Source organism: Rissa tridactyla, chromosome 18 (genome assembly GCF_028500815.1).
Source record: "Rissa tridactyla isolate bRisTri1 chromosome 18, bRisTri1.patW.cur.20221130, whole genome shotgun sequence".
Classification (NCBI taxonomy): Eukaryota; Metazoa; Chordata; class Aves; order Charadriiformes; family Laridae; genus Rissa; species Rissa tridactyla.
This window is the reverse complement of record NC_071483.1, coordinates 691624-704800: the sequence shown is the minus strand read 5'-3', so window position 1 is coordinate 704800 and position 13177 is coordinate 691624. Positions and strand designations below refer to the sequence as shown.

General features: G+C 61.0%; 1 protein-coding gene across 1 annotated transcript; it reads left to right on the top strand.

The window, feature by feature from the left end:
• The first annotated feature begins 7710 nt into the window (after positions 1-7710).
• MARCKSL1 (MARCKS like 1) lies at positions 7711-9716 on the top strand. The gene is made up of 2 exons (XM_054223944.1): positions 7711-7865; positions 8337-9716. Exons 1-2 carry the CDS (start codon positions 7767-7769, stop codon positions 8925-8927), a joined length of 690 nt encoding a protein of 229 aa, XP_054079919.1. The 5' UTR covers positions 7711-7766; the 3' UTR covers positions 8928-9716.
• Positions 9717-13177: the final 3461 nt, after the last annotated feature.

The following is a 13177-nucleotide window of genomic DNA, read 5'->3' as shown; positions in this document are numbered from 1 at the left end:
GCAGACAATCCCAGCGCTGCCGGGATTCCCCCTCCAGGCTCCGCTCCCGGCTCCCCCCTCACAGCACACCCCGGCGGGGACCCAGCCCCTGCCCCATCCCACCCGCCTGGGATTTCGGGGAGAGGGTTTTCCCGGCACCCCAGGATTTACCGGAGGCGACAGGTACCCCCGGGGGCACGGCCCGGCACAGCAACCGGGATCTTCTGGCGGAGGGAGCAGCCACGAACAGGTTAACGGTATTGACGCTTACAGGTTCCTAACGGGGCTGTAAAGTTAATAGTCCATTAAGATGAGCGGGGCTGGAGGTTTGTGTCCCCCAGGGGTGTTTGGGTACCAGAAAATAAAGCCCACACCCCAACTCCTACATCCCCCCGGCACCCCCCCCAGCGCCGCCCGTCCCTCCGGCCCTTCATCCAGGCAGGCAGAAGTGTCCCCGCGTCTTTCCTGCTGCCCCTGTGTCCGTCCGTCCGTCCATCCCGGTCCCTTCCCCCCTCCGCACACACTGGCCTCTCTCTGCCCGGCCCGTCAGATGTTGCTGAAAGGGAACAATGCGACGTATTGTCTCTCGCTGCTCGCAGGCTTCAAAACCCAGCAGCGCAACAAAAAGACACATTGACTTGCAGGGAGAAAGAGGCCCATACATCCCCGGCTGCTGGCCGGGGGAGGCACCGCTGCCCCACGGCATCCCAGCGCCGCTTCCCTGTCCCCGGGTCCGGCAGTGCCGGCTGCCCCGCGACGCGCTCGGCTGCCTGCCACCGGCCCCGGGGACTCGGGGAAAAGGGGTGACCCCGCTGGGCTACGGGGGGCTGGCAGTGGAGGTGCTGGGCTGGCGTGTCCCATCGCCGAGGGATGCTCTTGGGAGCAGCATCGCGGCTCTGCACGTGCAAGATGCTCACTGGACCCGTGCTGGGTGTGTGTGCATGGACTGGGACCACGCTGGTGTGCACAGACTGGGACCATGATGGTGTGCATGGACTGGGACCATGCTGGGTGTGAGTGCATGGACTGGGACCATGCTGGGTGTGTGCATGGACTGGGACCACGCTGGTGTGCATGGACTGGGACCATGCTGGGTGTGTGCATGGACTGGGACCATGCTGGGTGTGTGTGCATGGACTGGGACCATGTTGGGTGTGTGCACAGACTGGGACCATGCTGGTGTGCACGGGCTGTACCCATGCTGACACACAGGCTGGGCCCCCGCCAGCCATGCAAGCCCCCCTGCAGCCCCAGAGAGACCCAGGGCCCACCCATGACCGTACCCCACCGGTGTCTGCCTTGTACCCACGCTCACAGGGCCGGGGAAGGGACACGCTGTCCTCCCCCATGCCAGAGGCCAAGGTGAGTTGCTGTCTCACAGGTGCAGCTCTGTGCAGCTGGGTTGAGGTGTTGCCCTGAGTAGGAGCAATGTCTGACCCTAACCCGTGTCCCCTTGGCAGCGTGACAGCCACCATGTGTCCCCAGCCCTACAGGGAGCTACCCCCAGCAGCCCACCTGCGCGTGAGCAGCCCTGGCAGTGCGACACAGTTCTAAGGTCCCTTCTTGCAGCCTGTCACCAGGACAGGGCACAGGTGACCCCAGGGATGGATGGAGCTGAGCCCACCTTGGGGACAACCACGGGCTCCCAACTGCCTGGGGGGGGTCACTGTCCCCAAGGGAAGGGCAGCACCCTGCTCCCCCTTGGCTCTGCCACGGCAGGACGGCACCGCAACCCGGCCGTGTTCCCCGTGGCACGGCTGGACTCGGTGAGCGCTGTGCAGCGGCACAATGCCCAAAACACACGGGACCCCCACCGTGCGCCCCAGCCATGACGTGCGGGCACGCTCCTGTGGCACCTCCGCAGGCAGCTCCGGAGGAAATGGGACGGGAAAAGCTCCACTTGGACCGAGCATCGCTTTTGTTTCCATTATAAACTTCCCTTCCAATGAGGAAGGAGGCTCTGAAACACGCTCCCTGCTCGGCCCCCGGCTGCGGGACCCTGCCAGCAGCCCCGGCCGGGGGAGCAGAGCCCAGTGTGGGGTGTCCGCTGCCCGTCGGATGCTGCGGCCCCTTTTCTCTCCAGACACCCGCCGGCAGCTGTCCTGCTCTCACAATGCAACCGAACCGGCAGCGCGGGGCTTGCTCAGGGTCAGGGAGTCCTTTATCAGCACCGAAATGCAGCCTACAGCGGGGATGCGGGAGATAAGGCGCGTGGGACGAGCATCCCGCCAGGGCAAGGGCATTGTGGCCTTTTCCTGTTCTCCCGGGAGAATAATTCGGAAGAGACCGGTGGTCTGGGAAAGGCCATGCGGGGGTTTCCCGCGGGGTGTTGATCCCTGCCATGCAGAAACTCTCCCGGGACAGTGTCAATACGGGGCACCCAGGACACCCCACATCCCACTCCCTCCCCATCCTGGGGCAAAACAGGGCCTGGGAGCCCTGGGCAGCACATCCCAGCCCACCCCGGCCACCCGCCGCTGGGGTTGGAGGGTGTTAGGTTATAGGGCTTGGCTTTGTTTGCAAATGCTCCGGCTCCTGGCCATAAAGAAGGGCAGATGGTCTCCGAGATAAGAGACACGGAGGGGATTGCTCTCCCTTTCCTCCGCCATGACTCACAGCTGCCAACCTCTGTCCCGGCCGCCCCGGTGCCAGCTGGGAAGGGGGTGACGGGGGGAGAAAGGTCCTGGGGTGGGAGAACAGGGCTGGTCCTGCGGGGTGGGATGCGGGGAGGATGTTACCGGAGTGAAAAGCAAGCCCAGAAATAGCAAACGCAGTTACACAAGGCACCGGTTGCCATGGGATCTTCACAACCAAAAATGACGGGGCTCTGGCAAATACAAGAACGGGCCCTTTCATGTGTTTCTATGGGAAGCCAGCGCCGCGCTGCAGCCTCCCGGGCTGGAGCCTTTCCCAGGGCAGGAAGGATTCGGGGACGCCAGTTGCGGCACCGGCTCGCGGAGGCAGCAGGGAGACCCCCGGAGAAGTCCCGTGTAGACCCTTGCTGGGGTCCAGGATGCTCTTTCCTGGTGCAAATGTCAGAGGGTCACTCGGCACTGACTCGGTGGCCAGCTCCACTGACGGTGCAGCCACGAGCAGGTTTAGCGGCAACCAACTTCTGCTTGGGCGAAGGGCTGGAAAGATCCCCTCGGCCACCACGCAGCCCCGCTCTTCCTCCTACCTTCCCGGCCCTCGTCCCCTGCAGAAATCCCCCATCACGAAGCTCGGCAGATTTCCCTTCTGCAGCGGGGGACGGCCCCGCTCGGCACCCGCGGTCCCCCCGGGCCCTTCACCCCGGCCCTGTGTGGGCTGCGCAGCCGGAGCGTCGCTTGCCCCAGGGACTGGGCAGGTGGCCACATCCTGGAGCTGCAGGGCCCGGGAAAGCCGAGCCACGGGCAGGCAGGGCCGGCAGGAACGGCAGCACGGGCAGGGACGGACCCCGGACACCAACCTGTGGCTCCTATTTTCAGCCGAGGGCCATTTGCGAGGGCTGTCCCCGTGCCGGAGCCGCCGCGCTGGCAGAAGCCATTACCATCCGTCTCTGCATACGGCACAGCCCGGCCTCGCACTCTCCCTGCCGGAATTCTCTCCCCGGAGAGATCTAATTAGCTAATTCCTTTGCTATTTATAAATCAATATGGAAATCCCTCTGCTTTATTCCCAGGGCCGTTGGTCGCCCTGACTGGGCCCCCGCTAACTCTGTTAAAATCCTCGAGCAGATGATCAGAGGCTTGTGAATGGCTCCAGATACATGAATAAATAATTGCATTAAGTCTTCATTAAGGGCTGGGGGAATACGGCGGGCAGCAGGAGCAGGGATGGGGCTGGGAACTGCACCCTCCTGCAACCCCCGGCGCAGGGGCTGCGCCCGCCGCTCTCCCTGCAGCCCGTCAGTGCTTAACACCTCATAAATTAATAATCAGCACGCAGTTTAAGTAGGTCTGGAAAGTGGAAAATAACATCCGCCGAGATCTTGCATCCCCGAGGCCTTTTAGGCAGGAGCAGGGCGCGGAGAAGGCAGACAGATTTGTCTCCCTGTCCATCTGCCGGAGGAGCAGACAGACCCCTAATCTGTCCGTCTGCCCGCACCCTGCAAATCCCCGGCACTTCCCGAGCAGCCAAAGCCCCGGGAGCCGGGGGAGACCCCGCGTGGAGCCGGAGCATCCTCCACCCGGCTCCACTTCCCTGCCCCACGCCAGGGCACGGAGGAGCCCGACCTGCGGCCGAGGCGGCGTCGGAGGGACAGGACCCCGGCGAGGGGCTGGCGGCTGCGCTGGTTTCCACTGGGAGGGTTTGGGTTGGTGTTCGGTTTGTGTTGGAAACCCGTCAGTGGGTTTCTGCCCTCCACCCGCTCTCCCGGTGTGACCACCCCAGCCCCGGCGCCTGTGTGGCAGCTCCGGCCGCTCCGTGCCACCGATACCCCCTGTGCCACGTGGAGGAGGAAAAAAGCCTCTTCCCAGGTTAAGAGCCAGAACAACCGGCCGCGGGTCTGTCCGGGGGGACCCACCCTCGCCCCACAGAGCACCGGGGCTCCGGCACCAGCGGCAGCTGCCGTCGTGGCTGCACCAAGCACCGCTGAGCGTTCCTGATGCCGCTGCCATCAGCGCTGGCAGGGGACATCTGCAGCGGAGCCGGGCCTTGGAAGAGGAGGCACGGCCGGGAATCCACGGGGGAACGGGGCTATTTATAAACACATCCCTTACGCAGCGCCGCAGAAGAGGGATTTCATGAAAAGCCGGGATCAAGAGAGACGTGGCGACTGGGGATTCCTCGGAGACGGAAGCCGCTCGGAAACCGCATGCGAGGTGTGCTGCGATGGCGGCAGGGGGCTGCCCCCCCTCCACAGCAGCTCCGCATCTTGACCTCCCCGCTCACGCTGAAGCCGCCCTGCGGAGCCATCCCGTGTGCCTCCCGTCGCTCCAGCGCTGCCCGCCCAGCGCTGCGGAGGGGCCCAGCGGGGTATGAAGCACTTTCTTCCCCTCCAGCAAAAGCTGGAAGAGCTTTTGGGCGGACGGGGGGGGCCGAGCCCAGCAGCCCCGGCTGAGCCAGCGGCACAGAGCACGGCGGCAGCACCGCAGCCCCAGCCCCATAAAACCCCCTCGAACAAGCCCGGCCACTCGTCCAGCCCTCCGCTGAAGGAAACACCTTTCCAGCAAGCAGCCGGTTTCACGGCCCGGGACACACGTCTGCGTCCCCAGCCCCGCACCAAGGCTACCACCGTCACCCCGAAGGCTGCACCCCCGGAGCCCCCTCCCAGCCCCCAGCGCCCGCAGCGGGGACGGCGGTGGGTGACGGGTGCTGCTCACCTCAGCGCTCCCCGCGGCTTCGGTACAGGAGGGCGGGAGCTGTCGCACGGATGGACGGTCTCCGACAGGCGCTGCGAAAGCCGGTGCTGGCTCGGGTTTGCTCAGCACGGCCACAACGCGCTCCTGCTGCAGCGGTGGGGCATGGGATGGGACAGGACGGGATGGGATGGGATGGGATGGGATGGGAATGGCATGGGGATGGGACAGGATAGGATGGGATTGGATGTGATGGGAATGGGATGGAATGGGATGGCATTGGACGGGATGTGATGGGAATGGGGTGGAATTGGGCGGGATGGGATGGGTTGGGATGGGGTGAGGTGGGGCAGGAAGGGATGGGATGGGATGGGGTCAGATGGGATGGGATGGGGTGAGATAGGATGGTATGGGATGAGATGGGGCGGGAAGGGATGGGATGGGATGGGATGGGATGGGACGGGACGGGACGGGACGGGACAGCAGCATGAAGACTCTTTGCATTCCTGCGGAGAAGAGCCAGGACAAAATGAACGTCAGCAGAAAGACAGAAAATGAGTCCCAGAAGGTGGAAAGAAAAGTGTGGGGCTGGCACAGATGCTGCCCCACGCCAGACGGGGCAGAGGGAAGGGCTCCCCAGCCGCGGCTCTGCCGGGTTTGCTCCCCAGCAGGTAATGGTTGGGGACACTGGCCTGGAGCTCACGCTCGGGAACGAGTGGCAGAAGACAGAGCGTGTTTGCTGCCTAATTCAATGCACTGGCTGGGACTGTTTGTCTTCCCAAAGCAAACCGCCTCGCTACGCTCTGAAAAGCACGTGCTTTTAAACGGGGTACATCCTCCGCAGCTCCTCTGCAGCCCGGACGGCCGCTCGGGCAACTCTCCCTCTTGCAGATGGCCGAAGGCGCGGGCGGACGGACCGGCAGCAGCCCGGCAGCCATTCAACAGCTTTATCAACTGGCAACCAAAAGTCAATAAGGAAGATGCCGCCTGTTTTAATTAACAGAGAAATTTCGCTCTAACGGGGGTGAGATGATGTGTGCCGGGGGGAGGAGGGAGGACAGAGACAAAACATGACCTTGTTGGCGGAGCGCACACAGCGGCACATTGTTTTCCCCCTCGGAGACGCTGGCCTTGATCCTGCGTGGGCTCTGCGGCACAGCTGGGTGCGGGGGCCTGGGGGGGGTCCCGCCTGCCCGCGGCATCTCTGGGGCTGGTTTGGCAGGAGCGGGATCGCTGGAAGGTGCCGGGGTCACAGGGCTCAGGACACGGCTCTTGGGAGGCTGGCCCGTGGTAGCCACCGGCACAGTGGCCAGGGAATGCTTGGCTAGGCACAAAGGGGTCTTGATTTTTGGGTGCCTTCAGTGAAATCAGCTGTGCCGGGGTGCCAAGGGAGCCCCCCCAGGGGAGTCCCCCACGGCCACTGGTGGCTCCATGCTGCGGCGAGGCTGCGGCTGGTGGCCTTGGCAGCACCAGGAAGCTGCAGGCCCCTTGCCAGCATCAGCATCCACTTTGGTTTAGTCCCGTTTTCTCTTTCTCCTGAGCTCTGCCTTTCCAGGAAAGCAGAGGAGGAAGAACCAGCGGGGAAAAACCAGCCGGTCTGCGTGCCAGGGGCAGAGCGGGGCAGGGAGCCGGGTTGCGTGTCCCCCGCCGCAGGACCCTCCGGGGGATGATAGGGCCGGGGTGAGCAGTACCCTGTGGTGCTGGGGCTGGGGTGAGCGGACCCCTGGGGGAAGGAGCGTCCTGGGGTGATGGGACTGAGGCAACCTGCACCCTGAGACTGTCCCCAGGGCGATGGGGCCGGGACGAGTGGTACCACGGGACGCTCCCAGGGGCGATGGGTCTGGGATGAGCAGCACCCCAGAGGTGACAGGGCTGGGGGCAGAGACACCCCAGAAGTGTGGGGGCTAGAAGCTCAGGGGTGACAGGGCTGGGGGCAGAGGGACCCCCGGGGGTGGTGGGGCTGGGATGAGCAGCACCTGGGGGTGACAGGGCTGGGGGCAGAGGTAGCCTGAGGGTGACAGGGATGGGACGAGAACCACCGCAGGGGTGAGGGGACGGGGGGCAGAGACACCCCAGGGGTGACGGGGCTGGGGACAGAGGCACCACAGGGGTGTCAGGGCTGGGATGAGCAGCACCCTGGCGGTGATGGGGCTGGGGTGAGCAGCACCCCGGGGGTGAGGGGGATGGGGGGGGTGGGTGGGGGGAGCAGCGCCCCCCCATCTCCCCACCGCCTCCTCACAGCTTTCTCTCGCCCCCGCCGGGGCTGCCCCGGCCTCGGGGGTCGCCGAGCCGGGGCCGGCGGGGGGGAACGGCCCCGTCGGTCCCCCCAATCCCCTCCGGGGCGGTGGCTCCATCGCGGTCCCCCGCCCCCGGGGCGGGCTCGGCGCCGGCCCGCCCCCGCTCCGCGCCTTATTAGCGGGGCGGCGGGGGGCTCTGCCCATTCCCTCTCGGCGCCGCTCGCCCGCCGAGCGCAGCCGCCGCGGCGGGGTCCGCCCGACGGTCCGCACCATGGGCAGCCAGGGCTCCAAGGCGGCCAAGGCGGAGGCCGGCGCTCCGCCAGCCGGCCACGCCGCCGCCGCCACCGAGCCCGGTAAAGCCAACGGGCAGGTAAGTACCGGGGGGGGACGCACCGGGGAGCCGCGCCGTGCGCCCCGCCGCGGGGGGCGGGCGGACAAAGGCGGCGGCCGCTCGTGGGGGATGGGGGCGGCGGCGGCCCGGGGGACCCTCCTGCCCGACGGGCACCGGAGCGATGCGGCACCGCCCGCGCCGCGCCCCGGGCTCCCCCCGGCACCGGGCGGGGGCTCCCCCCGCCGCCGCGCCCCGGGGCCGGGCGTGGAGCGCGGGCGCCGCCCGGTGGCAGCGAACTGTGTGTGTTCTGTGTGTCGTCCCCCCCCGACGCCGTGCATCCCTCCCGGGGCTGCACCCCCTCCCCGTGCCCGCTGCACCCCATCCATGCCCGGTGCCCCCCCTTTCCCGGCTGGGTGGGGGGTCTTGGGGAGGGGGCGCCGGGTCCCGGCTGTGCCTAACGCCGTGCTCTGCTCCCCCCTCCCCGTTTTATCCCCCCCCTTTTCTCCGCAGGAAAACGGCCATTTGAGGTTCAACGGGGACATGACGCCCAAGGCGGTGGGCGAAGGGGCGCCCGTGAACGGCAACGGCTCGGCCGAGCCCCTCCAGGAGGAGAGCAAGGGGGAGGCGGGCGGCGGGGACGCCATCGAGCCCGCTCCCCCCGCCGAAGGAGGGGACGCCAAACCCGAAGGTGCCGCGGCCCCCAAGGACACCCCCAAGAAGAAGAAGAAGTTCTCGTTCAAGAAATCCTTCAAGCTGAGCGGGATCTCGTTTCGCAAGAACAAGAAGGAAGCCGGGGACTCCTCTGGGTCCTCTCCGACGGAGGAGCAGGGGAAGGCGGAGGAGAACCCCGCGTGCTCGGCCGGGGGCACGGAGCCGTCGGCCCCCCCCGAGGAGGGGACGGCGGAGGAGCAGGGCAGCCCCGGGGACGGGCAGCAGCAGGGAGCCGAGGCCAAGGATGGAGGAGCCGGGGGACGCGAGGAGGAGGAGGAGGAGAAGCAGCAGCCGGCGGGGGAAAGCCACGGGGACACGGCCAAACCGGAGGAGCCCTCGAAACCCGCGGGGCCTGAGCCTACGACGGCCCCGGAGCAGAAGGAAGAGTAGAACCCGCTTGGCATCGTCCCGGTTTAAGACTCTCACGCCATCCTCTCCATCCCGGTAACACCACGGACTCGCCGCCGTGCCCCCGCACCTCCCCGTCCCACCCAGGACTGACAACGCTCTCTAAGACCCCCCCCCCCCCTCCTCTCGGTATTTCTGCCCCCCCTCCCCTGTTAGAAAGCCGGTTTGGATTCCCACCGCTGCCACCACAACTCGGAGCAGTTTTACCTTGAATCCTTTAAAACTGGGGAGGAAGACTATCCTGGACGTAACTGGAATTTACAGTTTGTAAGAAGCCAGCTCCCCCGTCCCGCTCTGGTCTCTCTGCTGGTCTCCGGACTGTCCCCTCTCCCCCTGGCAGCGCCCGAAGCCCAGCAAACCACTGACTGTTCGATGGATTCTTTTTTTTTTTTTTTTCTCAGTTTACATTCCTGGTTCTGACTTCATTTAAAGTATTTTGTGCTTTTTATAGAAATCGATGGTTTAAAAGCTAATCTGGTTAGTTTTTTACAATGTCTTACTATTGGCTTAAAACCATAAAGCTTGTAAGTCCGCTGTGTTTAATTCTGCTTCTAAGGGATAACTTTTAGGGTGTGGGTGGAGGGAGGGGGCCGGCCAGCTGTATAATGTGAAGCCACATTTGTTTTCTCTGTAAATAATTTTTTAATGGCCAAAACACTTGATTTGCAATTTTCTAACTTCAAAAAAAAAAAAAAAGAAACCCACCCACAAAAACACAAGCTGTATGGCCTTTCTTGTACCATTTGAAGGGAATAAATGGTGACCCCTTTATGGGTGAGCTCGAGTCCTTCTTGTCCCGGGTGCCAGACGAGGGCCAGGGAAGATCGCAGTTGCTTATTTAGTTCAACAGCTGCTGCGTTTAATCGCTCCAGCCCTGGCTCTGCCCGCCGTTAATTGACTTGCAGCAGATGTAGAGCTACAGCCACAAAGGACTTTCCCACACAAGCCTCTTGTCGCTACCTTTGGGTCACTCTTCAGCTGGCTGCTCCGTACCTGTTTTCTTAGGGATCTAACCCATTTTTGCCCTGTTGGGGGGGGAAGAAAAAAAGCCTTTTCTCATAAGGCGGGGCCCCGGAGGGCTACGGGGTGAAATTCCCATTTCAGGCTTTGTTTCTTGAATTTTAATTTAAATTTTTTTTTTTTTTGGTGGCTTTAGACTAGGAGTGGCTCCTCTTTCCTGAAAAGACGTGCTAGAGCACGAGAGCTACGCGCTGGGAGCGGGGATTTACTGCCGTAGAAAGCGGAGGCACACAATGGCTGCCTCCCTCCTTTCTCCTGTGACTCCGCACAGGCTCCGAGGTGGCTCTTCCCGAGCTGGTGGAGGGACGGAGCCCTGTCCCTCTCCAGCAGCTCAGATCTCCGAGGCTGCAGCCCCCCCGGGGGCTCCTCCTGCCAGCTTAGGCCCCTCCATTTAATGGCCTGCTCCTAATTCCCACCTAATCGCTGCCCCTGCTGTTTTGGCTGGCAAAGAAGATGGAGAAAAGCCAGGAGAGGTGTTTGCCCAACTGGCACCACCCTGGCAAGGAAGGGCCTGGGGCAAGGACCTGCCCGGCACTTCCACAGCCCTTGAGGTAGGTAGAAATGCGCAAAACTCTTCGTTTTATGCAGCACATCCTCCTAGCAGTAGTGGGAAACTAAGGCAAGTGACCTTCCAAAGGCAGCAGGGTGCTCATCCCTAGTCATCTGGGGGGCTTAAAAGAAAAAAAAAGAAAAAAGTGTTTTAAATGTAGGCACTGTGGTCTGTAAATTCGTTCTAAGCTTGCTGGCGGGCTGTCATGCGAGACACAGCTGCTTTGTGCCCCGGCGAGATGCCGTGCAGCATCGCGGCAGCCATTTTAAGGAGCGCTGGAGGAGGAGGAGGAGGAGGAGGAGGACTGCGGCCGCAGATCAGCGTGCGCGATCCAGCAGGGGAGACTCCAATTGTGCAGTTGTTTTTGTTCAAGGAGGAGAGGATTTCAATTGTCTGGTGGAAAGGATAACTGAGTTTCCCGGAGTATTACTGCAGCGATGGAAGTCAACTGTTGCCAGGCAAAGCTTTCTCTTAAAGAGATGCGGCTTATGAACCTTTTGTGTCCCTTTCAGGTGTGATTCAGTTGCAGACTTAACCCGCTCCCAATTGTATTAAAGAATTTTTTTCACTGGAATACCAGACAAAACCCACTTCAGTTCATCCAAAAGATACTCCCTTCCCATACCTTATTGCTCCTTTTCTGGCTTAGCATTGCTTTCAGAGCATCGGCTGCACGCGGCGCCGTCGTGCCCATCACGCCCCAGCCCCAGTGAGCAGCAGCGATGCTGCCGGAGGAGAGCCCAGCTGTAAGGTAGGAGAGACAGAACTGCCTCGGTGACCCGTAGTAGAAGAGCTGCGAGCAAACAAAACCCACGGTATTTCGACTTGCCTTTTCTGGAGAGAAAGGGCACGTGGAGAATTTCAAGGCTATTTTATAAAACGCAGAGGGGGAATAAATGTCTACAGAAGAAATTAAAGCAACGTTTCACATGCAGCACAGAGCGCATTCCAAACAGAATGCTTCAGGGACCATTTTGCTTCGTTTGAACCAACACATCCAGCCCTCCTTGTGACAGAGGGGGGAGCAATCACGGCTCACCTCGCTGTTCTTTCCAAAGCCTTATCACAGCTGCCAGGGCTTGTGGCTGGGACCTACAGCACGGCGCGATGGCGACCCAGGTACCGCGCCGTTTTCCAGCAATAGCTGTGAAAAGAAACGCAACTCCCACTCTAACCAAGCGTCTCCTCTCAGCACAAAGTAGTACAAACTCACGCCAGCCATAGAAATGTACCAGTTTTATTACAAAGGTTCTCAAAATTCAAAATAAAAGCATCTTTAAAAAACCACAATATATCCCCCCCCCCGACACAAAGATACACTGATCTCTCTCGCTTCACATACAAACACTGAAGAGCGGGAGTGACACGTCACTCGGATTCAAAAAGACTAAAAAACTCACGGTGGAAAAGGGGGAAAAAAAGTATTTAAAAAAATAAAACATTTAAAAAAATAACCTGTGTTAAGTTAGCAGCATTATTAGAGTTGAACCCATCAGCAGCGCTCCGTGGGAGGTACAGATCCTCTTACGGCCAGAGGAATCCCCCTGAGAAAGGAGAGCAGCGAGTCAAAACTGCCTGCCCAACTTCTGCAAAGCATTTCACCAAAAGCTCACCTAATGATCAGCTGTACAAAAGGAGATGCAAAAGAAAGGCCAGTTCTGGTCACGAAAGCCCTCTGGGCGTGTGAGATAACGCGTGGGAGGAGGAAGAGGAGCAGTTACAGAAACGCACAGAGCCCCATCTGCTGTTCCCTTGTAACGGTAACAGCTCCGAGGGCCGATAAAAAGCTTCTCCGTGTTTACTGGCCTTGAGAGCAAGAGAGAGGAAAGGTTCCGTTCGAAAACATGTGTACTTCACTTCAGAGTTTTCCCGTGAGTGGCACAAGAGGTTTCAGCCGGGATCGGCCTTTAGGGAAGTTGGGAATTTCTGCAGTGGTTTGAGCCCAGGACACAGACCAGTGCTGAGAAAGCACACTGCGGCACGCGTAGCCCAGGGGAAACGAGCAGGAAAAGCAAAGCAGGCGGCCAAACGGGCAGTGACTCGCTTCCTCCCCCAAAGAGGGGCATAGGTATAGAAAAAAAAGGTATAAAAATTTCACCCCTTCTCTTCCTCCAGAGGCATAATGCTGCCCCACTAACGGGATGGGCAAGATCTTGGAAAATGTTAACCGCCAGATTTGGGTGATTTTCATTCTGCATTTTCCAGATCCGCACCTGCCGGGCGCTCGGGCTGATTCACCAAAGCGCTTTTCGGATTGCTTTTAAGCTGCTTCGTCTCTTTCCACAAGTTTGCTGCAGGGAGGTAGCCAACTCTATTCAAGAACTGCACTATTTGACCCTGAGAAGCGGCACCAGCTTGCAGTTACTTGCCATGGTGGAATCGAACTGAAGACCAAAGGAATAGTCAGTCTCTCACAGGCTTCGTTTGGGAACTCAGATTCTCCCACCAAAAAAAAAAAAAAAACAAAAAGAAAACCAAGAAAAAAAAGGAGAAAAAAAAAAAACCAAAAAGAAATTTCATGGCCGTCTTTCCACCTAACCTGAAATGCAGATGCTACTTCTACTTAAATTATTCTTTTCCAAGGGTGGTTATTTCAGAGGAGAGAGTAAAGAAAGGAAGTGATTTCTTTTTAGACACACTAAGGAGAGGCAGTGGAAGGCAA